Below are 16,108 nucleotides of genomic sequence, written 5' to 3'. Positions count from 1 at the left end.
ACGGCATCATGTACTATACATACAATACATAGTATAATAATATATCAATCCCATACAATTTACATCGGTGAATGATAATTTGACTTAACGTATATAAATATAAGTTTCACTCATTTTCATGAGATTCGAACGACATTTATAATTTTCACTTCATATTGAACATTGCATGAGTAGATAATAAAAATTTAACTCACAACCCGAAACTCTCTATATTTTCATGCTACAAAAATATGTCTTTTTTACAAATGGCTTGATGATCGTTGTTGTTAATATAATTATCTGTTTGATTAAGAGTCAAACGTTAACCGACGTGCAAAGAACTGAGGAGAATGAACAAATGCGGGAAAAAATGACCACCCGAATTAACCATCAGTAGCGAGTCTGAAGGAAAGAGTCAGTACGAGGTGAGAAAAGCCCCAGATCAACTTTATCTATTATTATCTTAATCGTTACTGGCACGTAACAACCTTTATCTGCGATAGGAGAAATTTGAAAAAATGCGACAAGCACTAGCGAAGTTGGAATATAAAAAACAGGGCCTCCAAGATGAATTGGGAAGAAACGAATCCCGATCGACGAAGCTAGAGCTTCAACGCATGTCGCTGGAGGGAGACTTACAACGTTTGCAAATGATACTGCAAGAAAAGGAAGGAAATATTCGGATATCGGACACAGACAATACTGGAATCGAGTGCGGAAGCATCTGATGTTTGTATCTTACACCAGGGTTTTTTTTTCCAATAGAGTCCCTGAGACTCCGTTGGATCTTGCAAATGTGCAGAGCTAGCGCTAAAATTTCGCGGTGTTCCCGCGAAATCCCCGCGATTCTTCTGCGCAAGTTCCGTGCACTTACGACGTATGTTGGTTCTCTAGGACTCCCGGTGCTCGCAGGACTTGGATTAGCCGGGAAATATCCGGTGGTTTGGCTTACTATCACCGCATGAGAGCCACGATCGTTGATTACTCGCCTCCGCGTCTGCGCCGCATAACGTCGATGCCGTTAAAACTCGCGTCGCGATGCGAACGCTGAGGCAACGTTGCATCGCAGAATTACGAGTCAATCGACAGAGTTGTCTAATTTCGGCTGTAATTTTTCGTTGTTTCATAAAACAAGTGTTTGACAGAGATGTGACACATGATCACCAACGGGAGTACATGACATCTTAACCGAATTTAACAAAAAGTAATGTGAGGCTTATTATAAAAATTTGAAATGAGTCGCGTCGCTCGCGGTAAAGGTGTCAAAGCAAAGCAGATGGTCCGGAACACTGCAAAATCAGCGAAATCAAACTCGTCATTTTTATGGAAGATGTATAGACGGATGCCGAATTGCTCGATAAAAAAACTCGCCAAGATAACTGGTTGGAAATGGAATAGCCTCAACAAACCAGAAAAACCCGCACGCGCAATCACACAATCGTCGGGTAAATGCGCTCGTCCACATCGCAGAAGACCTGCAATTGATTTATCGCAATTAAAATCGGACGCCATCGCCAAGGATGTTCCAGCACTAAATTCTCATTGCTGGAATGACAAGCTGTGCCGGTTGTCTCATCCACTTTTGTGTACGTCTGTAATGAATCATGTCCTCCTAGGAATCGAAGTTGTCATTAGTACACTATTGTTCAATAAATTTTTCTACAGATAAGATATCTCCTTTGATATCGTCTCTGATGCTGTACTTGTAAATTTGTAGTAAAATTTTCACCTTACAATATCGCACTTGTCACCCGACAAACGGCAATCCGACTCGTACAGCTTCGTTGAATGCGCATAAAAATTCACTGCAAATTTTATAGAAATTGATCATTTCTTTCGGTAATCAGATGAGTAGTTCGAGTTGCAATTCGATTCTTCTTCAAGGTAACAGCACACGGTTTTTCAAACTGTAAAAAACATTATCGGAATTTAGATTGACCTTTGTCGGGTGTATAATCGAATTTGAAAAGACGCGCTCTTTTCACAGCCGCATCAAACGCAGCCTCTGAAGGACGCGCGTATATTCAGTAGGTCTGGCAACATTGGAAAGAGCGCATGCGTGGATGTAGTCGTAGATGGGATCGCCATCTTTGAAGTGTATCGAATTTTTTTCTGTTGCTAACTCCGTTACAGTGTAAAATCGTCAGCAACGCGGTGCCAGAGTTTAATAATAGGTGTAATAATCGTGCGCCTACCCGTGAAGGGAGTCAGTCAGCGATGAATCAGTCTCGGAATTTCACGTCCCTGTTGAATCCAAGTTATTTACAAAATGCGCAAAATGCCGCTGCGGCAAACGCGGCCGCCGCAGCAGCCGCTGCAGCTGCTGCTGTGTCTGCGGCTATCGCCAACGGGACTTCGTTAAGCTCCAGCAGTTCGTCCCAGAGTAGAAAGCGGGAAGCTGAAAGTGAGTAGTGAAATTCAGGAGCCTCGTTCGATTTGAATTAGCCACTAAGTTCGCGCACAGGTTACATTTCGATTCGATGATGAAAACCTGGGAGTTACATTTCACTGACTGCACGTATTTTCAATTACCCAAGAGAGCTACCCACTAACACTTATATTTCCCTTTTTTTTTATCCTTCTTAAACTCAGGCGATGGGAAATCAGACAAGGAGTCCAGAGAGGAACGGCGTAAGCGAAGGAAGACCAGATGGGGAGGTAGCGAACACGACAAGACATTCATTCCAGGGATGCCGACGGTTCTCCCGACTAATCTTACCCCGGAACAGGAGCAGGCTTACCTCTGTAAGTTGTGTTTTCTTGCCATGTCTTATCCGTCGTAACTCCTATAAGCTCATAGCCTCTAGGATACATTTAGGTGGTACTGTATTATTTATGCGAGGAAAAATTTTGGAGCTCGAAAAGCACTTGTTCATTTGTTTGTTTATCTCAATTATTATTTATTTATTTATTATTTTTTTTGCTTCACATTAGATGACCGTTACGATGTAAGTATGATAAATTTATTTTTGGGAAAAAAAAAAAGTTGGAAAAATTGTTAAACTGTATAAGATAAAAGTTATTTAGTGGTGAAGGTAAGCAGTTTTATTATTAATTATTTGATTCAAGAAAGAAAAAAAAAAACAATCAATAAGGAAAATAAAAATATACATTGTTCAACGTTTGGGACGATCAAAACTTTGAAGAGAACCTTTTTACGATTTTTTTTTTTTTTTTTTTGTATCCGATTTTTTTGGAGGTGTATGTTAACAACGAATACCGTTGACCTAGATTGCATATAATCTCAATCCCGTGGGTAAACCTACTTTTGAGAGAAAGCCGTTGTGATGGAATAATGTGAACAATGTGCGATGAGTCAGGATTGAACTTGGTGATACTTTTTGATAGATTTAATCTTATAGACTTATAACTCATGCTATTAACCAATTCCACTCAAGGTTTTGATTCTCAGGCTGATATCGTACGATTTATGAAAAGAACATATGTACATATATTGCTATACATTAGCAATGTATACCCTTTTGACGAATTGGCATTGTCTAACTGTTGGGGTTTCCGCCCCCTCTAACCCGTTGGTTTACAGTTCAGCTGCAGATTGAGGAAATCAGCAGGAAACTCCGTACAGGCGACCTTGGAATACCGCCAAACCCCGAAGAAAGGTTTGAACGAATCTTACGTACCAAAAAAATGACCATTACAATACCTACAGTATCGACTGCCGTCACTGAGCAGCCGCTAACTCATGGTTGTTAAAAGGTTTTTAAAATGGCTCTACATAAATTAGTCGGACCCCTGACGGCCAACTGAGAGCTGGGGGCTTGGAACCTCGAGCTCTGATGTTCACCGAAGATGAATTATGATAATATTGGTTTGCTCTAATCAATTTATCTTACTATTTCATTTTAATTGAATACTGCTACACTCTTCTAGGATATTTAACGGCAAGGAAATTTATGCCTCAAACTTTTAGAATGATGCAATTTTTTTCAATGTTATCGCTTGAGGTGGTTTCTCTTTTCCATCGATTGCGTAGCAGTATTTAATACCTAAGGGGCATTCCTGGCACCTTTTTCGTCTAGTATTTAATCTTACCCAGTACCTACTATAGCAACAGGTTACGGTTGCGGGATGAGTCGGGTGGCTGAATGCACAAGTTGCGTTTACCATTGCTTCAGACTGCTAAAGACAGGCAGGCAAAGACCTATCGCAGCTCAAGCGCAGAAATATTTACAGAAAGAAATCTCACATAGCTTATAATTGGATCAAAGTAGGCTTCAAATCAACGCCCTTGAGTGGCTATCTTTGGTAGTCCTTAGGCGATGAGTTTACCAATGAATTTCGTATTAGATTTGGATATTTGAGTGCACACCGTTCATGTAGAATTAGAAAAGTCTAAAGTAAAACAATTCCCTATCAAGAGTCAACATTTGTGACTACAAAATACCTGGCTAAACGTATGGTATTGGCAAGGCGAGTACTATTCACTCGTCGTGCTTCTCAGGATGATTTGCATAATGAAACTTGACTTGAATGCATTGAGCCGAATTTGTAGAATTGTAAATGTCCCGTTATTCTGTGTCTAATGAATATTCATTGGCCACCTTTGTCATTATTTCGTGCGGTAACTAGACTGCCGTGATTTGCACGGCAACCGAATGAACCACTAATGATGATTACGACTTTAATGCTAAGAACCAGGTTGTACAGATAGCATACAGCAGCACATCTTTACTACTAATGAAAAATTTAATGGGCAGATTACAGGAAAAAGAAAACAATGAAAGCGTAAATGTTAATAATATAATCATTTTTACTTTACCCATCGATCTAACGTTACTTTCAGGAACACAACTTGAATTAATCTTCACAGTAATTTCTTAATCTCTTTGATTTATTCCAATAGGTTTTACTAATTCAATTTTAGCTGGACGCATTCTTGTATAATATTGTATTATCGTTTTAGTGTTTGTATACTGTTTGAAAGTATGCAAGAAGCGTACATGCATACAGCTCTGTGACATATGACTAATTAAACAAAAATTATTATTTCCTAATAATCACAGGATTTATCTTAGCAGCTGACATCATATCCATATCTGCCGTGCACAATCGTGCAGTCTACCAGCGGCTCACTACAATATGATATAATCGATATACGCACAATAGCTAAGCCATTGTGTTTACGGTCAATTGCATTAATATTTCAATACATTGGCAGCGTGTTTCAAAGACCATATGTATTCTTACAATCGGTTATCGTGGGTCCTTTAATTATCAATTCTTTCTCATTATTTTCTTCTGTCTTCCTCTGTCTTCTGCATTTTTGGGGCAAACTAATCATGTGAAATACTATAATACGCTGCTACGTCATAAACTGGTATATAATATGAATGATGTCCAACCCATAGAAATAATTTTTCAAAGTTTCGCCTATCATTTAGTCTTTTACTGCATTGTTTTACGATATACTAACAACGCCACAGAAACAAAAGTACAATATCTAGACTTGAAGTTGTTTTTCTTTTCGTGCAAGTCATTTTCTTAAGAAATGCAATAAGAGTTGTGTGACTGCCAAATATCATCTACGTGGAAAATTTATTTTGAAGCAAACTGTGTGTAAATAGGTACAAAGGGAACTACAAAGAAATTTTTGGACATTAGTCAGCGAAATGAGAGCATACACCGTATAGAATAGGCTTGTAAAGCCTACGTAACGTACAAACAAAAAATAACTGCGTTCAAAATGATGAAGTGAAAACATAGAATTGTCATCAGCTCTTCGCTATGTGAAGTTGAAGTTTTTTCATGCATTCAGAGAAAATTCCTTACAACTAGCTTTCTATAATTAAAAATCATAAAAGTGAGAATCAAGTTTTAGGTAGAGTGAGATTAGAAAGTCAGGTCGCTTGTACGCTAGTACCATCTCCCTATGTCCCAGGTACTGATCTATGATTACTTTTTTTTTCAGGTCCCCATCTCCGGAGCCGATTTACAGTAGCGATGGTAAGCGCTTGAACACCCGCGAATATCGAACTCGACGAAAATTGGAGGAGGAAAGGCACAATCTTATTCAGAAGATACTGAAAATTAATCCTGAGTTCAAACCGCCACCAGATTACAAGTAAGATTTAAAAAAATCCTGTAATCAATTCACCGTTTGATTGAAACTTCGTATCATCAAAATACTATAATTTGAAAACTCAATTACTTATACATCCTGATGGAATTAAAAATGATTGTAATTTATAGTCTAACTTTATTCATTACAGGCCACCAATAATCCGTGTACATGATAAAGTTATGATTCCACAAGAGGAGCATCCGGACATAAACTTTGTCGGTTTGCTTATTGGACCACGTGGGAATACTTTGAAATGTACGTAATTTTGTTTATGCTAAACTTGTGTCATGACTGCACTGAATTTATTTGGTACAGAGTAGCTGAATTTTTTTTCCTATTCCATCCTTTTACAGCAATGGAAAAAGAAACCGGCGCCAAGATTATTATTCGTGGAAAGGGTTCAGTAAAAGAAGGTAAAGTTGGTAGAAAAGATGGTCAGCCTTTGCCAGGAGAGGACGAACCGTTGCATGCGTACATTACTGCGAACAATCTTGATGCTGTGAAGAAAGCAGTTGAAAGGGTGTGTATGCCTCTAATGAAAACCAAACGAAACCATCCCAATATTTAATCTATCCTCCAGAAAAATACACAAGTGTATCGTTGTTGTTAGATTCATGAAATAATTAGACAAGGAGTTGAAGTACCTGAGGGCCAGAACGATTTACGTCGCAATCAATTACGCGAATTAGCATTACTGAATGGAACACTTCGAGAGAATGACGGACCTCGATGTACGAACTGTGGCGCAAGCGACCACAAATCTTGGCTGGTAAGTATATCACCACTCTTCGTCTTCTGGTCCGCTGCAAAAGCTCTAATCTTTATTATCTTGCAACTTATTTCCAGTGTCCTGACAAACCCAATGTTACCAATAACATCGTATGCTCGAGTTGCGGAGGCGCAGGACATATAGCGCGAGATTGTCGATCAAAACGACCTGGTCAAGGCGGTCCAGCAGCTGCTGGAATGACTGGAATCACCCCAGGTGGCGATAAAGCAAAGATTGATGAGGAATACATGTCACTAATGGCTGAGCTCGGCGAGGGTCCACCCCCAGATCGATCCAAGGGACATCAACGCTCCCAAAACACAAATTATCCGGGTCTATTCGATAGGTAAGTCGTCGAATCCCTGACTTGACCAGAATTATGTTACTGATATTCTTCACAATATTAGCTATAAAAATTGATACTTCTTTCAGACAACAAGCGCCTCGTGCTTTGATGGCAGCTCCGGCACATCCACCGCCGCAGATGATGCAAGGCGGTCCAATGATGCCTCCACCAGGCATGGCGCCGCCTCCCTGGACCCAGAACGATGTGAACAGCATGAATGGTATGAATATGCAGTGGCAACCTCCGGTCAGCATGCCTCCGCCTCCAGGTGTGATGCAGCCGCCACCTCCGCCCCCCGGCTCAACCACGCAACCCAATATTCCACCGTTGATGCCGTGGATGACTGCAAACAACCAGCCTCCACCGCCCGGCCAAATGCCACCAAGCCAAATGCCCCCAGGAATGGGAGGAATGCCACCGTGGCAACAAGGGCAACAAAGTCCGATGCGTCCTCCGCCTCCTGGAACAGCTCCACCTCCTGGATATCCGGGATGGCAGCAGCAAACCCTGAGCGGATGGCCGCCAGCAGCCCCTGTACCTCCGCCACCTCAGCAACCGGCACCTGCACCGCCGGGTATCGATTTGAACAGCTTACCGACATTGTTGGCGCAACCGCCGCCGCCACCTCCGCCAACCAGTTAGTGCAAAACTGAGTCGAACCACGAAATTTAATTTTGAATTACCACTTAGGTGTAACAGCCAAAAGGGTAAGTTAAGTTTGCTACTTCGTTAAGTGTGAGAAATTAAGGTTTCGATAACGTCGGTTGGGTGTCCATGCCGATCGAGATGTGGCTGAGATTCGTCTTTTCTTCGTTTTCTTACGTTGTTTCACGTGGGTGATCTTATTTTTGAAACACGTATTTTCAGAATGTGTATCACAATTTACGAGATATCATGGAGTAGACACTGAATAACACAAATCAGCCGATGAAATTTATCATTTTTATTGTGTGAAAAACGTTATCTTGTTTTTTCCAGTAGTAAGCGTCCCTTAAAATTTAATTATTCAATGTTAGTTATTTAGATTTGTTAGGTACAATCTGATTAATTGACAAATGTTTTTTTTCATCACTTTGAACGATCATCCGTCTGTGTACAACAGAACCACTTGAAAATTGATTCGGACCTCACCTGATAGGAACGATGTTTTGTAACATTATTTCTCTTGAATAGATCCAAAGACAAACAGTCAAGCATGTGAGTGTTTTTATATACTGTACGTCAACATCTGTTGGCTGTTTAGAAAAAATTTTGCACGGGGTTTTTGTCTACAATGTGAAAAGCCTCGAATGACGTTCGAAAATTTGGAACAATTTTCTATATTATAAATATAATTTTTGTTTGTGGATTTCACAACAGCAATAGTATAAATTATCATATACTCAAACAGTATATGTAAGTATATACATATAAAGCACGATACAGAATCAAAAAATGATGCAAGAAAAAGAAACAAGAAATTTAACAAAAGATTAATTTACTAAGTAAAACATAATCACTTCTTTAATTAGCGCATGCGTATATAATAGTTAATAAGTAACTATATTCATCAACCTGCGCAGATTTCTAATTATTTTATTCACTATAAATCTTCCTAATTTAACAAAATTTTTACGTGGAATGAAATGTCATTTGGGTTATTATCAGTGTATTGTACTGCATATGTCAAATATTACTGAAAAATAAAATTATCAATAATAAAGGTATAATTCTGACGAATGGGACGAGCATAGTCGCATAATTGAACCAGTCGTATGGAATTTAGGCGTACTACTTGTCCATCCTATGTATTGCCATAGAGAAGACTGCGCGCTTTGCGCACAGTGTTGAAGCTGTGACAAAACAAAGAACGACAGCTGCAGGCATTTTCTCTCACTCTAATCGGTGACTTGGCAGGGGCAACACATAGGACTTATACACGTAGCCTCCCCACCTTGCGACTGCTCCCCACTCTTGCGCACCCTGCGCAAGGGTTCTTGGGTAATTTGAAATTCTTAATTATATCATGCTGAAAACATTGGTTTTGAATCTTGATACATTCTATTAATCATCGACACGTATGATGTTTTTGAATGAGTATTTCTCTTCCATATGATGTATTGGCTTTCTGGAACGTATTGGACGACCCGAGCGACTAAACTGATAACGAATGGACAAACTGTAGCGACTTGGCCCAAATTCATCACGCCGACTTTCGGCGCACGCGCGTTTGTTTCACCGCTCGGTTCAGACGGGTAGAAACCTCCGATGCGACGCTTTGCATCGACGTCAGTTCAGCAGCTTTAGCAATTAGCTAGCCAAAGATGAAATAAATAGGTCGTGATGTGATCAGGTGACTTTGGCGTAGTGCGAAGAGTTGATGGACAGACAATCGCGAATTAATATCAAATCGAAGTCGATATCCGTCTGCACGGAGGAACGATGGAGGAAATATTTCAAAACGGGAATTACGACGATAGACTAGGAAATAACATCTCAACAATAACAACAACAGCCAACATGACTACATCAGAGGAAATAATACGGAAAGAGGTAAATACGCATCGATGATTTTTAGTATAATATCACGGGGTGAAAGAAGATTGAGAGACGCGTCCTAGGTACAGTGTCTATTTGTAATTTCTAAACATTATTCCTACATATGATTACAGTTCGATCTGCTCTACATATTTAAGAGAGGGAGAATCAAAAATAGGTAACGCGATAATTCTAACGGCAGAAGATAATTCAAATACTCTAGTCGCACCCTGACATGTGTACAAACAATATTATCATGTATACTTCGCCTGTTGACTTTCTACGATAATCAGCAAAGTCCTCCTCCTGTTATGTTGACCCAGTGACCCATCTCTCCAATCAATTTTACTCAACTCTGATTTGAACACGAGTTTTATAATAAAGTAAATAAAATATTTTCAGTAAATAACGTGGGAGTAACTGAAAAATCTCAATATCAAAGAGTTTTAACATTCTTCCTTTGGATCCCGATTCAATAACATTTGCTAAAAAACTTTGTGAGCATTAGATCATCGATAAATAATATTACTCTAATTCGCCATTTCAGGATTGTCTTCTTGATCATATGGAAATCGTGATAGTGGAGGCAGAAAAGCGTGCCAACGGAGCTTTAAATCTCAGAGAATTTTACACGGTTTATTTGGTGGAAACCAAGTGAGTGGGTCTTGTTATTCTAAACAAGTATATTGATTTCAGCCTGAGATTTTACCCCACTAATGATACATCGTGTGTGTTTCAGAGTAACCGATCCAGATTTCAAAGGCGCTCTGACACGACTTAGTTCGTTATGGAGACGCTACACCGAATTTGAATTGTTACGTGCTTACCTGGAGGTATCTTATCCTTACATAGTGTTGCCTGCGCTGCCTGAGAAGAAGGTACTTTATGGATGGCAAAAGGTAGCTTCCGATACGTTCGATCCTGACTTTGTCGATCGCCGTAGAGCTGGACTTGAGGTAAGGATGTAGACTGTAGATTATGTTTGCTTGATAAATTATTTAAATATATACTATATTTCCCGCTGCTTACTGCCTACAGAATTTCCTGTTGCGTGTTGCTTCACATCCAGTGTTATCACACGACGAACACTTCATGGGTTTCTTGCAGCAGGAAAACGATTGGCGAGAGAGTATCAAGGAAACTGGTAAGTATAAAGTTGGCTGAAACTTTTGTGCCACTGATAAAGATAGCAGCTAAGTTTTTCAGGTCTATTTTAATCAGGATACATAATTGTAGCACGAATTTTTCTAGCCTTGCATAGTGTGATACGGTTCTTTCTTTCTTCTAGGCTATCTGCATCTAGCAGAATCCAAGCTAAAAGCTCTTAGCGTAGCTGTGAGACTGAAAAAACCTGATAAACGATTTGAAACAATAAAAAACTACGGAATTGAATTACAGGTAAGGGGGTACAGAAAGATTCATTGTTTATTCAACCTTTCCGTGATCATGTCCCGAAGTTATCCACCATTCATCATTTCAGAGCAATTTATGCAACCTACTTAGAGTTCGAGCACGTCTGGTCGAAAAGCAATATGGACTGTACAAATTACACGCTAATTATGGACGTGTGTTCAGTGAGTGGAGTGCTATAGAGAAAGAAATGGGCGATGGTTTGCAGGTACTTTATTTATCCTCGCTTCTCCTCACTTCATCGGTATTTAATACCTTATCCTGAATGATTTTTACAGAAATCTGGACATTACTTAGACTCCATAGCCGCGAGTATTGACACAGCTCTAGAGGAGGAGGAACTCATCGCAGACCAATTGAAGGAGTGGTTATTTGGGGCTTCTGCACTACAGGCAGTCGTCAGACGAAGAGAAGCTTTGCAACTGGTTAGCGATGAGACCTACGATTCTCTCACCGCGACTTGTGAGCATAAGGATAAATTGCAGCAAGGTATACGAAAATCTCTAAGAATAAACATCTAATTCTCAACAATTTATTACACGCATTGTTACATCGTTTACAGGTAAAACTGGGCTTATATCCCGTCTGTTCGGGTCTGTGGATACAGAAGAGGTGCGTGAGCTGAAGGTTCACCAGCTGGAGCAGAGAATTAATCAAAGTGAAACAGCTGTGAAACAGGCGAACGAAGACTTGGAGTGAGTTAAGCTCTTTTGACTTTCATTAATATCTTGACGGCTGCAATGTTATCGGTTGGGACGTTGATAACGGTCGACACTTTATTTCCAGATCTTTCTCCATCAAAGCAATGGTGGATATAGAAAGATTCCAGCACCAGAAAGTACTAGATTTGAAGGAGACTCTCGCTGCATATTGTGTTCTACAGTTTAAGTTAGCTAGAAAGGTAATAAAAGCTGTACTTTGGTTCTGTTGTTTTTGGCGTTGCAGTCTTGTTCGAAATAAAATGAAAATAAACTAACATTTGATATTTTCAGGGTCTTCAAACTTGGCAACATATCAAAGATTGCCTTGAGAGTATTCCTTAAGCTATTCAAAGCACATCCTGCAAGTACAATATCTCTTTATCAAGTGCAACATCACAAAACAACCTTAATCGTTCCATGTCACCCGATGTACATCTACATTCCTGCATTTATAAGCTCTCCTGACGTTTGATGTTCTAAGGTTATTTAAATATTCTTATTTAATAGATATTAGTTTGTGCATAATACATACTGAGCACAGCGTATACGCGTTGTGTATAAATACCTGAAAGACGAGCAGCACCGTTTAGTATTTATATGTACCTACATCTATATATTTAAAACAAAAAACATATATATATTTATGAATATAGATATATACGTGTATATATATATATTCTATTGTTCGGCAAAGTTTAAGTAAAAGCGTCTGCGTAATTTGACGCAAAATTTGCTTTAAAAATTTAATAAACTTCGCATATGTACGTACAACGTTCCTACGCTTAAATCAAATTATTCAACGAGTTTTCGTTCCTTCATAAAATACTGAATCACAGTATAACTTTTTGTTAACGATCAATCATGCTAAACTTCCGGTTATGACGTGTTCGCACGATCCGCGAAAATATTTAAATAACATCTTGCCGGAGATTTGTTACGATTAAAATGGAAGTCATGCGATTTTCCAACAATACTTATCGACTTAAGTATGATCGAGGCAAAAGTTTCGGATGGAGTTTTTCCTGAGATTATTTCGCGCCGCTTTCTACCGCAAGTGTGAAAGTTCAAACGACGTAGGATGAGGTGAAATTTTTGCACAATCATTTTCAAACTTCTACCTAGTCGACCGAGCTTTGATATAAGCTTAATCCGTTGACCTAGAGTATTTCTCTAATCAAGTTTTTTTTTTTTGCTTCACACAAGCTCTAAATTCCCAATTACATTTTATAAACTTTGAAAAGAAATTTATCCTCTCAACACGCAAGAATAATTATTTTAATGCAAAAATTCACCAATAATTTATCCTCAGTCTGTAACGAATATCGGGGAATAGAATTATTCAGATTTTTATTAACAATAGAAAATTTTCTAAACCTTAAATCGTAACAATCGTAACGCGAGGCTTGTTACGCCTCTCACACATTAATTATCCAAAGTCAACGAGGCTGATGACACGTTCCTGCTTTGATAAAAAATATCACGTGCCCACTGTTTGTGAGCTAGTATATGAAAGTGATGGATCGTTCGTCCTACAAACGTTTCCGCGAGATTTGGTTCAACAATTTCGCAACAAAAAATTACATGTAATTGATCGGTTCGCAAAGCGTGCGTCATTTTTTAGAATAGAATTAATTAATCACGTGTGCAATTTTAGTATCTTCTTTTTCGTTGTGTACCGTGATTGTCGTATTAATTTTGTGACGTGATAATATCTCGCCTTAATCTGGGAAATATATTTTTCACATGGAAAAAAACGTCGGAAAAATCGGAATCGCTGATCCGGCCGAATGATGTGCGTTAATTTTCGCATTGACATATCACAGGAGCGTCGGTAAAGCAGAAAACTTCCGAGACGCAAAAGTTCTTAAATGTTTCCCGGCTCGAATAACGAATGGAATGTTGTAATTTCTTTGGCAAGGTATAACAACGAAGTCGTAATATTTGGATGTATGTAATAGCCAAATCTTGGATGAAAAATATAAAAATTGATTGTCCGTGAAATATGAGTAAAAAAAATTCCCATTATCCGTCAAGATCGTATTTTTCAGTTTTATTTCTGAGTCACAGCATAGATGCTCGTCATAAAAGTTTTGGCGAAGATTCTTTGTCGCCGTTGAAAATTCCTTACGAAATATATTGCGATAAAATTTATTGACCGAGACCCTTAAACTGTATTTGCAAAATATTATACCTCTAATGAAGTTTTTTCTCTTTCAAAGTTCGCAGCGTAAATTTATATTCTAGGAATAAATTTCAACTGCATGCGCAACGAAAACAATAAATAATTGCGGTTAGTTGTCAATTTGTGTGAAAAAATAATCCGTGGATTGTATAAATCAAACCGAACCGAAATTCTGGAAAAGGCGTGAAACGCATTACGTGTATGGAAATCATGCGTATCCATGAAAAGCTATTTGCATATACCTACAATTATATTCCATTTGCTGTCGAGGGTTTCTCGAGACACTTAAAACGTTCAATATCCACGAAAATGATTTATGGCGAAATGTATGAAACCACGTACGAAGTGCCTTTCAATTGCCGTCTGCTTCTACCCTGGAAGCATTTTACGTGTTTATCAATCTTCCGAATATATGCCTTTATACATTTCCCGTACCTACTTCGCGTGTTCAGCTATAAAGGACCGGTATTACGAATGCCATTTGACCAATGGAAGGAAATCCATATTCAGTAACGCTGTGATTAATTTATCGCAGGGAAGCAAAAATTTCAAATTTCGATTAAAATAGAACAATGTTACTGAAAAATAATCGTTTCTTGTTTTCTGAATCGTTGATGATCGGTGGACTAGATTATTTGTCAAACAGTTTGTCTTTCGTTTGAAAACGATAGAAGGCGATCGAATTTGGTTTGAAATTTTCCAATCGGTCGAAATTGTTAATCACACCAATCCACGTTTGAATGACAAAAAGTTGAGGGGATAAATAGATAAATAAATAGAATTTTATATTTGCTTTAAAAAACAGCTGGCTTTTTTCCAACTATTTCGAACGGCGGTTTGGATAAACATTGAAACGAGATTCTCCCTTCTCCGAAAACTCGCGTCTCCGAATCTCGATCATTAGCGAGTGATTTCGGAGCTAACGAGATCAGCACGGATCGGTTTAATCGGACGCCTCGAATTAACTGTTCACATTTAACAATAGGACGAGTTTTATAGGAAGTTCCAGTTGAACGGGGAAGCATTGGTTCAGTTTATCTGGTTAATCACGTGCTTGTTCCGCTTCACCGCAAATGGTGCAAATCCGGCGCCAACTGGCACGCTTGCAGCGTCTCTGTCGGGTTTTCACGTTTGTGCATACCTGTAACGTCTGTATGTATTTATCTGCACGAGTGCAGGTGGCGCGTTATCTCTCGAAATTAATCTTGTTAATTACATTATGTACAACGTTGTGTAATTTCTGCATGTATAGGTGTACCGAGCTTTCGCAAATTCGAGGTAAACTTCGCCGCCTAATTCTCGTCGCAGTTGCGATTTTCCACAACAGAAACTCTCGAGACGGAAATCGAAGCCTGCACAAATTCACGACCCTTGACCGTCTTCGAGGGTCTCGAGAATCCTGCGCAGCGTGTTTAAATTGGCCGCACTGAAAACGGAAGCTTTCTTACATCAAGGTTGACCACACATCTGGAAAAACTGGAAATATCAAGGTATTTAAAAGCTCGTGGAAAACCTAGAATTCTCATGTGATTTTTAATTTGGTCACTGAAAAAACTGAAAATATTAGTTATGAATTGACTTAAACTATCTTTTTTGTGCATTATATTTTTCTTCAATTCGAATTGAATTTCAACCGAATATAGAGTTAATAGCCTGAACGATTTGAGTTTTAGTAACTTACTAGAACTGGAAAAACTGACAACCTTGAAACGTCGTGACATTTTTTTCCCAAAAATTTTTGCCCACCCTGTATATGTACCAGAAATTATTTCTACCATCTGGCGACTGGCCAGATTATTTCCTCAACTTCTTATCCCAATTGTTTAACGCGTGAAAGCCCTGCAATTGGTATATCTAGTTCCTTGATAGCGGAGTTCTGAGGGTCCGCGTCACCCGAGGCAAAGCTTAAAGTTTCCAGAGAACCCAACATCTCCGTGTATCCAACGGATCGAATCCCTCTATCGCTTATACGTACGCCGTATCGAAAGGTAAAAATTTAACGGCCGTAAATTTTTCCCAGTTTTCGAGTTCAAGTCTTCGTATTTTCAGGCGTAAAATGAAACTCGAGTGTCGTACTAGAAAAACGTCCGTTCACTCGAATCTGCAGAGAATTGCTCGCCTT

General features: G+C 39.0%; 2 protein-coding genes across 4 annotated transcripts; both read left to right on the top strand.

The window, feature by feature from the left end:
* The first annotated feature begins 949 nt into the window (after positions 1–949).
* Positions 950–9,226, top strand: LOC124306501 (splicing factor 1-like). 2 transcript variants are annotated; one of them, XM_046767324.1, is made up of 9 exons: positions 950–1,147; positions 2,572–2,724; positions 3,524–3,599; positions 5,909–6,061; positions 6,210–6,316; positions 6,415–6,581; positions 6,672–6,830; positions 6,908–7,176; positions 7,263–9,226. In XM_046767324.1, exons 1-9 carry the CDS (start codon positions 1,018–1,020, stop codon positions 7,816–7,818), a joined length of 1,770 nt encoding a protein of 589 aa, XP_046623280.1. In that variant the 5' UTR covers positions 950–1,017; the 3' UTR covers positions 7,819–9,226. The 2 variants fall into 2 exon arrangements, with proteins under 2 accessions (XP_046623280.1, XP_046623271.1); XM_046767315.1 differs by lacking the exon at positions 950–1,147 and adding an exon at positions 2,055–2,383.
* Positions 9,227–9,360: 134 nt separating this feature from the next.
* On the top strand, positions 9,361–15,469 carry LOC124306515 (sorting nexin-4-like). 2 transcript variants are annotated; one of them, XR_006908633.1, is made up of 11 exons: positions 9,361–9,708; positions 10,241–10,347; positions 10,433–10,649; positions 10,732–10,837; positions 10,982–11,091; positions 11,174–11,311; positions 11,382–11,592; positions 11,666–11,798; positions 11,890–12,004; positions 12,096–12,285; positions 15,239–15,469. XR_006908633.1 is itself a non-coding variant. In XM_046767351.1 (10 exons), the coding sequence occupies exons 1-10, from the start codon at positions 9,598–9,600 to the stop codon at positions 12,144–12,146; spliced, it is 1,299 nt and encodes a 432-aa protein (XP_046623307.1). In that variant the 5' UTR covers positions 9,361–9,597; the 3' UTR covers positions 12,147–12,582. The 2 variants fall into 2 exon arrangements, 1 of the variants encoding a protein (XP_046623307.1); XM_046767351.1 differs by lacking the exon at positions 15,239–15,469 and having other exon boundaries at positions 12,096–12,582.
* Positions 15,470–16,108: the final 639 nt, after the last annotated feature.

This window comes from Neodiprion virginianus, chromosome 1 (genome assembly GCF_021901495.1).
Source record: "Neodiprion virginianus isolate iyNeoVirg1 chromosome 1, iyNeoVirg1.1, whole genome shotgun sequence".
In the NCBI taxonomy this organism is placed as follows: domain Eukaryota; kingdom Metazoa; phylum Arthropoda; class Insecta; order Hymenoptera; family Diprionidae; genus Neodiprion; species Neodiprion virginianus.
The sequence above is the reverse complement of the archived record's forward strand: the minus strand, read 5'-3'. Positions and strand labels throughout refer to the sequence as shown.

Bases quoted from the DNA above. Each gene is read 5' to 3' on its own strand.
- LOC124306501 (XM_046767315.1), top strand. From the start codon at position 2,197: ATGAATCAGTCTCGGAATTTCACGTCCCTGTTGAATCCAAGTTATTTA. The intron at 6,062-6,209 runs GTAAGATTTAAA...TATTCATTACAG, and splicing joins AAACCGCCACCAGATTACAA to GCCACCAATAATCCGTGTAC. The intron at 6,831-6,907 runs GTAAGTATATCA...ACTTATTTCCAG, and splicing joins GCGACCACAAATCTTGGCTG to TGTCCTGACAAACCCAATGT.
- LOC124306515 (XM_046767351.1), top strand. From the start codon at position 9,598: ATGGAGGAAATATTTCAAAACGGGAATTACGACGATAGACTAGGAAAT. The intron at 10,348-10,432 runs GTGAGTGGGTCT...TGTGTGTTTCAG, and splicing joins GTTTATTTGGTGGAAACCAA to AGTAACCGATCCAGATTTCA. The intron at 10,650-10,731 runs GTAAGGATGTAG...TACTGCCTACAG, and splicing joins GCCGTAGAGCTGGACTTGAG to AATTTCCTGTTGCGTGTTGC.